Source organism: Pinus tabuliformis, chromosome 7, assembly GCF_031772625.1.
Source record: "Pinus tabuliformis cultivar Carrire ecotype Pingquan chromosome 7, CPIR1, whole genome shotgun sequence".
Classification (NCBI taxonomy): Eukaryota; Viridiplantae; Streptophyta; class Pinopsida; order Pinales; family Pinaceae; genus Pinus; species Pinus tabuliformis.
This window is the reverse complement of record NC_142293.1, coordinates 1,314,508,753-1,314,518,242: the sequence shown is the minus strand read 5'-3', so window position 1 is coordinate 1,314,518,242 and position 9,490 is coordinate 1,314,508,753. Positions and strand designations below refer to the sequence as shown.

The following is a 9,490-nucleotide window of genomic DNA, read 5'->3' as shown; positions in this document are numbered from 1 at the left end:
TGGAATATATATATGGTGTTACATGGGATGGTGAAGGGAAACTATTTCTATGGAACATGCATATATTAGTGTTTTAAACCTGAAACTGAATCATTTGCTATGCATAGAAAATTGTAGTTACAACTATGGATTGGCCATTAGCAAAATGTAAGCACAGACATACTGCAAAATCTTTCTTAAAGTCTAAAGATCAGTGCTCATTTCCAAAAATTGTGGTGCATGGGCACATTATGCATGATAATCATTTGAAAATTATTATAGATCAAGGTAAAGGAAATACATTGAGCACTATGAATTCATATAGTTGCTATACATCAAATGTCGTGCATACAAATATCTATAACCATAAAGGAGACACAGATGTTTTTCATGGGGATCAAAAACACCAAATAAGCTGACTCCAACTTCTGGTGCATGTACTTCAATAACCTTCAAGCACAATCTAGAATTTCAATAAGGGATGAATCAACTTAATCAATGTGGGGATGTATCATCCCAGAGAGACATCGCTCAAAAGAATTGGTGGAGGCCAAAAAAATTATGATACTGCAGTTGCATTATAGTGATGTAGCAACTATTAACCTGGCCTCATACGATGATATTCAATACTTTCTTGCTTTAATGCCAGGCAGCCTTCTGTAAGGCCAAAATACTCCTGTTCCTTCTGATGGTCAGATTGACATCTCCAAAGGGAAGCAAAATCTTCTTATACTAGACCTAAAATTTCTAAGGTGACTTTCCAAAGCCTTTGACCATCAGAATTTCCATGTTATAACTTTAAGAAAAAGTAAACCCAAGAGACAGTCGCCTTTTATTCATCATCAGAGTCTGCAAATGTAATCTTTGTCGACTTTGGAGCATTGGCAGAAATTTCTTTGAAGTGTGCCCCATATAATTTAGATTCCTACAACAAAAAGGTACAAAATTGGCACAAGTTTAGAGAATGAAAAAATAAGTTAATCAGTTGAATCATTATCTGAGGTTTATTAGCATTACAGACCGCACATCCTGTGTGTTTTTTACATGCAATCAAATTCTCAAAACTCTTGAGATATCCAGGATACACCATCAAAGGTTTTCAAGATATAACATATCCACAAGTTCAACTTCTTGCAAGGACATAATTACAATAACGACCATGTTTTGCAGTTATTGGGTATCTAAGTGCAAATACATTCCATTTTGGGCTTATGCAATCTGAGAGAAGGGAAGATAGCAAAAGATACCTTCTTCTTTATATGCGTTCCAAATTTTAGGAGATCATCTGGTACCACCTGTCCAGCTTCTCTAAGAACATTTACAAGCTCTCCAGAACGAGCCTGAAGCAACAAATTTTGCTCACAAGATAATACGATCCATCTTAAAAGGAACTTCAAAGCACAAGCAATCATAATCTAATGACCAAGAAAATAGGCCCCTGAACATGGTTTCATAACTGTAATCAAACAGGATGTGTTGGCATCCATGGATTATAATACCTTGTCCGCTAGAGTAAAGAAAGTATGTGCAACACCCTTTTTCCCAGCTCGTCCAGTCCTGCCTATACGATGCACATAGTCCTCTGTTGTAAGAGGGAAACTGTAGTTAATCACAACTTCCACATCTGGAATATCAAGACCTCTTGCAGCAACGTCTGTGGCAATCTACAAGAAAAAGCAAAATTACTTTAGAAATAAAACTGAAGGCAAAAAAAAGTCAAAGTTATCATTACAAAACGAATACAGAGCTTTTTTTCCAATAACATGTTGATATATGATGAGTAATCAAAGCTCCTGTTCTTTACTTAAGAAAAGCATTGCTGGTCAAAATGTTGTAGCTACATAATTCAGAGGATATCTTATGCTACACTGAACAGAATGTTCCTATCATAAATATAGAAAGAAATTCCCTTTACCAGTAGGGGACACTTCCCATCCTTGAATAAGGTGACCGATTTTGTACGGTCATGTTGAGATTTGTCACCATGAACCGCAACAACATTCCATCCTCTGGAAAATCAGATCACTAGAATTCATCAGCATAGAAAGACTTGGCATTACAGTCTTGCAAATAAAGAAAACTAATGTTTATTCATTTATATTCATCATATAATATAATAAGAATATCAAAATCCTATGGTAAAATCAAATTGTTTGTACAACTTATGACACAGACAGACAGTCTTTGTGACGTAATCAATTCTGTCGGAAAATCTAGTTATTTGTAGTGCATGGTATTCCAATAGTTTGAGAAAGAAAAATAAATCGAAAATGACCAAAAGCTAAGTCACATGACACGAGGACACGAGACACGGAGGACACGTAAATACGAGTATTCAATACGAAATGCAGCGACCTTAAAACAGGACACGGGGGACACGTTTTATATATATATATATATATATATATATATATATACCTAAATATAGTTTTTTATCCATATTAAATTGCAGGTTGCAGCTTATCTAATCAAATTAAAATATAATTACTTCTCAAAGTTGATAGTTCACTTTAAAAAAATAAATAGAATCAAAATTTACTATTTAGAAATTAGAATGTGATATGCTTGGTCTTGATTCTTGAATATTCAATGTTCATTGTTCATGTACAACTTACAAGCACATAAGAAAATAACTAAAGTCTAATCCTATTGATTTCTTCTGCCCCTCTTGCGAGAAAATGCCACAGCTTTCCCTTTCCCTCTAGATGTAGATGCTGATGCTGGTGGAGTTGGCAGTGGAGTTTGCTATGCTCTAGAAGCTGAAGAACTAGAAGTAGGAGCTATAAGAGGTAGACCACGTCCTCTACTGGTGGCAGGGGTAGCCCGGGCAGGTGGTGTCACCTGGAAACATTACAATCTCCCAATCCTAAAATCTTGAAAAACTGACAAGTCTGCTGCATTTTGAATGAAATCTAAAATTCTACTTTCTCCATATGAAATCTAATGAGGCGGGAACCACTCTCAAACATCCTAAGTCATTTCATGGTAATGTTAAAAATTTAAGTAAAAGTGACATTCTCCTTAATCTTCATTTTCATCCCGACATTCTCCTTAATCTTCATTTTCATCCTTTTCATACTTTTACTTTAAGAATTTAACATTACCATGAATAGCATATCAATACTAGGGCCTAGACTTGATCACTAAGTTGCCCCACTCAAAAATTATTTGTTTCTTTCAAAAAAAATTGCAGCTTATGCAGGTAACGTTTTCTATCAATGGACTACACGTTTTCCAGATGCAGGACATGACGAAAACCGGCGAATACGTTTTACATTTTACAGGACACGATGAAAAATGTTTTCGACACGTTTTAGGGCCGTTTTTGTGTCCGACACGTAAAATACGGGACACGGGACCTTGGAGAACGTGTCTTGTGACTTAGACCAAAAGGTATTGGAACATCAATTTGAAAGAGATCATGGATGCAGGAGTTCGTTTCTAGCATCAAATAAGGAAATGTAATCGTAGAATCACATATTACATACTAAATAATGTAGATTCGAAAGCTCTTCATGTTATAAATGTGGCTCAAAATGTTCACTTTTTATCAGAATCCAGTGTTTTGGCATTTGATGCAGCTGCTAAAGAAAAACAATGCTTGATAGCTGGTACGAAATATCAAGCAGCAGATTTTGATGATAAATAATTCTATGTAACTACATATTGCACAGTCGAAAAGAAAAACAAGGAAAGCTTCACCAGATGAAAATCGGTAGTGTAGGGATCAAATCTTTTTTCAGGGTTTGAGGTTAATACTGTTGGAAACACTGAGAGGGGGCTGAATCAGTTTTTCTCTTCAATTAGTTAATTTTATATTCACAGGGCATTAATTATTATTAGCATCAAATAAACATAAAGCAATAATCAACACCATTCAACAATGCACAACAATAAAGACAGTACACCAGAGTTTTTTAGGTCGAAACCCTTCTGAGAGAAAAACCACTGAATGCTTCTTAATATTTGTCTTCAATAATTTACATGAATTAGGAAGCTCCCACTGAACGAGGCTAGAACCCCCTGGTTTACAGGCTCCAACCTAAAGGATGCTCCAATGCCCTAGTTTACAAGCTCCAACCGGAATGATGCTCCAACGCCCTGCGCAAGCTCCAACCTGCCCTAGCACCACCCTGCCGCCCTGCATTGTGCTCAAGCTCCCGGCTGAAGGGGACTCCACTCTCCTGCCTTGCCCCACCCTACCACCCTAATTAGCAAGCTGCCAATTGCCCTGAAGGCCCTATTGGAAAATCTGGAGGCTTTATGATCAAATTACATTTTTCTTTCTTTGATAATTGCTTGAGAAATTTGTTGGCTTCTTATTTATTTAATTATGGCCTTCTTCATCAAGCAATTATCAAAAACGTAAACATGAAGATCACAAGAAAACAAAGAACACAAAATATAGGTTCCAAGTCAGGGCAAAACACCTCCAAGGGGAAAACCCATAAAATTCTCTTCTTATAGAATCAGATCAAATGAGATATCCAAGACCCATGACCACAGAAAACTTTACACTCTAGATGCCAAGTCAAACCTTCCTTCTTCCCAGCAGATCCATCAGCAAGAGACCAGCAATAAGATATGTATCAAGACAGAACATCCATAAACTTTAAGCTCAAGAAGAAACTCCTCTCATACTTCGACCCTCCTCTTCATCTGTCCTCTCTGCGATATTTCAGACCAAAATCGTCCAAGTGTGTGTGTCCAAATAGGCTCCATCTTCCCTCTATTTACACTGTCCAGAGGGGTGCAAATAGACATGACCTTTGGGGCAGGACTAACTTGGCATCTAGAGAGGTTTTTTGACCCAAAAATACATATTTTTAAAAATTCTTTTTCTTTTACAATAGGTCCAAATAGGAATTTGACTCTTTGACTCCAAAATCTAGAAGCATGAAGTTAATGCTTGTCTAGGAAAATAATAATAATAATAATTTTTCTTTCTCTTCTTTTGCTTTTTACATAAAATACATAATGGTACAAAATATGAAGACTGAAACTAGTTACATTTTCCAAAACTCCCTCTTAACTAGGGAGGTATTCAGAATTTGTACACCCGGTACACTGATACTCTCAAACTGAAATATTCTCATAAGAAGACTCAGATTGATAAGCCATCTTTAAACATCAACATCATAACCAGCATTGTCAACATAGCAAGGCCTTGACTAACAAGCTCTATCTTTCCACTAGATCAAACCACGGTGCTAAGAGGCTTTACATAAGACCCTACGCTACCTCTAAGGCACATACCCCATCCACATGTTCACTAGGTATGTCCTTTTAAGATTATTCTTGTTTTGGATTAACACATCCTCAAAAAATATCCTCTTCGACCACTCTTATCTTGGATACCTTGTCCAATCCTCAAAGAGTGTTGGTACACGGGACTACTTCCTATCTTGGATTCCCAATCCTCAAGGAGTACCAGTCTCAGATGTTTATCCAATCCTCTGAACCCCATTCTCCCTCCATGGCCTTCACTAGACATACGACTGTTAGTCCTAGCTTAGTGCATGACACATGAAGAAGAGAATATTATGTCCATCATCACTCCCTCTCAACCAGGGAGGAGATTCCTTACTTCCTTTCAATTGGGAAGTCATAACCACAAGTTCTTTTAGCGTGTCTTCATCAATACATCAGCTACTAGTTCTTCATGTAGATATTCGAGTCGCTACATGGCTCCCCCTTCCCTTTGTATCTCATCATATAGAGCTTTTATCCTTCTAGAGCCAATCTATGACAGGGTTCAGGCCATCAATCTTTCATATCACTTTCTTCTAGTCATCAACAAAGGAATTATATTGAGCCAGTTGAAGTAGAGCTAATCATAGCTTCCTCTAATCATGAAAGTGATCTTCATTGTTGTCGAAATATACACATCGGGTTATCTTCTTGTACTACTACCTTTCAATCCCAAGATGATGTAGACATCTTGACCACATAATCCTCCAAGGATTACCAAAGCCATCCACTCAATCCATGTATTCATTGAATTGAGTTCAAAACAAACAGTTGTAGATACACTTGCCTCAACTGTCATTATGCATTTTTCTAACATTCTTCCAGGTAGAAAAAATTATATAATACTAAAACATCATAATTACCTCAACAAGATGGCCTCTTGTTAATCATAAACCAGCTTTATCACCAACTGGTTCATTTGTTCTTCTTTCAAGGAGCCAAACTTTCTCACAATTGCTAGCACATGCTTTTTTCAGAGTTCTGCCTCGTACTCTTTCAAAGAGTCATATCAGTTCCACATGCTTATTCAAGTCATCAACAATGCAATCCACACAAACCATGTGTTCCATGATCAAATCACGCAGTTGTAGGTACAACATCATCAAGTAAACTCTCCTTCCAGCTACTTCACATGCTTTTGCAATATCTCCTATCAGGTAACCAAGTCATCCCAAGTAGATCATCACTATCAAAGTTGTCAAATCATAATAGCCTTTTAGACAAGGTGTTAAATTTTGCTATCTGCTCCCTCTAAAGTCAACATTTCTTTGCACTCTTTATCTTCATATTGAGACTAGATTTTGCTTCATCTTTCAATCATCAATGTGTTCCTAGAATGAACTCATCAACTCGAAGCTTCAAAATTATATCCATCAGGGTCCTTACAATTCCCTCATTCCATCATGCTCGTCATTTTTAAGGAACCATCAACAAGCACGAGTGTGTATTTTGTTCTTCCATTCTTCTCATTTTGCTTCCATAATTTTGACAGCGTTCATTATGTCCCTGCAATTTTCAGCGGCAAGTACAACTGAGCAAAATATACAAAGACAAGAGCATGATGTCAATTTCGTCAATCTAGGGCTTCCATGGTTTCTCAGATGGTGTACTTGTAGGGTTCTAGTTACAAACCTATATTTCTTCATCTAACCCTTATTGCAGTTTTCACTTTTAATGCAAACATCAGTGCTAGGGTTCATTTTTACTTCAACCCTTGTGAAGGTTTTACCACATACCCTAGATTCTCCTTGCAAACCCTAGATATCAAAAGATAGGGCTTCTTTTAAAGGGAACAAACAGTTGGCGTTAGGGTTTTCATGCCTAGAGTTAGTTCAATCTAGGGTTTAGAAACCCTAAATACCAAGAATCTTCCTACAAACCCTAGATTCTCAAGATATGCAGCAGATTAACTACAACACCCTAAAGACTCCATAAACCTTTTCTAATGACTTTTTCATAATCATGACTCAACATAAAATGCACATAAAACAAATTGTACATACCTCTTACCATACCTTCTTTTCTTTGCAAGGATATGATCCTTCTTCATGTGTCAACACTTCCTTCAACAAGTGTTTAACTTCAACACAAATACCTCAACTTTTCCTATGTTGAGCTGATAGCTTTGGCTAGGTTCTCCATTTACAAATTCTTAATGCAAACCCTTATTCAAGCTTTACCTAGTCCACTCCAGCAGAGATCCTTTTGTGGAGTACCCTAGATGCTTACGAACTTCAGATTTCTAATATCTTCTTCTACCAGAGACGCCTACAGACTTTGATCCATATAAATTCCTTCAAGCTTGCATAACTTTGTTAGTTTCTGGTAGCATCGGATGTGCTCTAGCCATGAAAATTGGTGGAGAGGCTAAGGCGCATGAGTTCTAAAGAACCCAGAAACCGTTTGGTGAAATTCCACCCAGATTGTATTTTATTAAAATAATTAATATTTTTAATGGGGTTCCTAAGTTTAAACTCGGGGAAATTAAAATATTAATGGGTATTAATCAAAATATGGGTGAGAATGATCTAGAAGGCGGATCAACTCATGTTTTAATCTTAGCCGTTGACTAGAGACTTAATCTCGATCGTTGAAGTCTCAACAAGAAAAGTATAAGGAGGAGGCTTAAGGTTCATTTAGAAACACAGAGAGATTGAGGAAATCAATTTTATGAGTGAGAAGTTCTCAGGAGGAAAATCGATTGGGGAGATCTTGCAACCAAGGGGCAGGGATAGTTATGGAATACAGACAGAGAGGCGGAGAGAAGCTTGTGGAGACAGCGCAGTAGCCAGGAGGAATGACATTGGGCCAATCTGGGCCCACGAAGCCTTGACGCAGAACCAGAAGGGCCAGCGCAGAGGAGAAAGTTGCCTTCCATGCAAAAAGCCAGAACTGTCGAGGAACTGTCGGAACAGCCGGGAACGCTGATGCAGAGCCTGAAAGGCTGACGCAAGGCCTACGCAGGGCCAACGCAGAAGTAGTCAGGATTAGCTAGTCTTGCTGTCGGATCAGCTGAAATCTGCCAGGTGAAGTGAGGTAAAACTCACTCAGATTTTCCGCCATTGTATTTTCTCTATCACTAGTTTGTCGAGAGGGCAACCAGCATTTGTATTCAAAATTATTGCTTAATAATAATAAACCCTCAGAGTTGCTGCACCGGTTTTCCCACATTGGGTTTTTTCGGGGACTATTTTGTCCAAAAATAATTGTGTCCTATGTATCTTGTTCTTTGCTCAGTTTCCTTGTTTCATGCAAATCAAATTTAAGTAGTGTAGGTTGCAGAAGTAATTTGCTTCAGTATTCAGAAGAATAACTTGATAAATGTAATTAAAATCAAGTAGGTGAAGTAGATTCAGATTTGCTGCAGTAGGGGTTCCTTGAGGATTAGGAATTTTCACATGGTATCAAAGCATTGATTTTGAAACAAGAAGATCAGATCCAATGCTGAGCAAAGAGGCCGAAAGCTACACTTGGAAAATTTGAATCCCCTTGAAGGGATTGCACAGTCCTTGCCGAGAAGCAGAGATTCTGACAAAATCTCTCTGAGAGAGTCGACAGAGAGGTACGATTTCCAGTTGTGAGTTTGCAGAGGCAGAGGGAGTGACGCAAAGCCTCAGCGCAGAGCTTGAAGGACATTGTTTCTATCAGAGCAGAAATTCGTCGAAAAAGAAGCGAAGACACATAGTAAGGGAATTTTCTCCTCAGAGAACTTTTCGCCAGAAAGTTCAAATTTCTCGCTTGCTGAGCAGTGACTAGAGGAGTCAATTTGACAGTTGGGTGAGATGGCATCACATGGGCTCAAACATCAGGACAGGTTGGAAGGGGCTTCCAACTCTGTCATATGGAAGACCAGAATCTTAGTTTTTATGTAAGAATATGATCTCGAAGCCCATGTGAAAAGTGTTGTAGTTGTTCCTCTTGACAATGATCAAAAGAAGAAGTACAAGGCCGAGCAAGGGAAGGTGAAAAGGCTCATTCTCGATGGAGTTCGAGATCATGTGGTCTCACACTTGCAGGCAAGGATACAGCCCGAGAGATGTGGGAAGTTTGTCTTCTTTATATGAAGGCTCTTTCGAATAGCGAAAGATGTACCTAGAGCAGAAGTTGCAGTGGACATTGATGCAGAAGGGAGAAGGGGTTAATTCCTATCTTCAACGTCTTTAGGACACCATAGACCAGCGTGGTGCAGTGGTGTCCACTCCTCAGTCAACCGCGATGGTGATGATAGCCCTGAATGGAGTCTCGGATGAATGGCAAGTCT

General features: G+C 38.2%; 1 protein-coding gene across 1 annotated transcript in view; it reads right to left on the bottom strand.

Moving 5' to 3' along the window:
• Nucleotides 1–363: 363 nt before the first annotated feature.
• The window catches only part of STRS1 (DEA(D/H)-box RNA helicase family protein), a 308,429-nt gene continuing 299,302 nt past the window's right edge, over nt 364–9,490 (bottom strand). Inside the window, exons 10-13 of the mRNA XM_089459675.1 lie at nt 1,895–1,988; nt 1,479–1,643; nt 1,227–1,319; nt 364–904 (exon numbers count right to left, since the gene is read on the bottom strand). Coding sequence (XP_089315801.1) covers nt 812–904; nt 1,227–1,319; nt 1,479–1,643; nt 1,895–1,988 — 445 coding nt within the window. The 3' untranslated portion in view covers nt 364–811. The remainder of the gene's footprint in view (nt 905–1,226; nt 1,320–1,478; nt 1,644–1,894; nt 1,989–9,490) is intronic.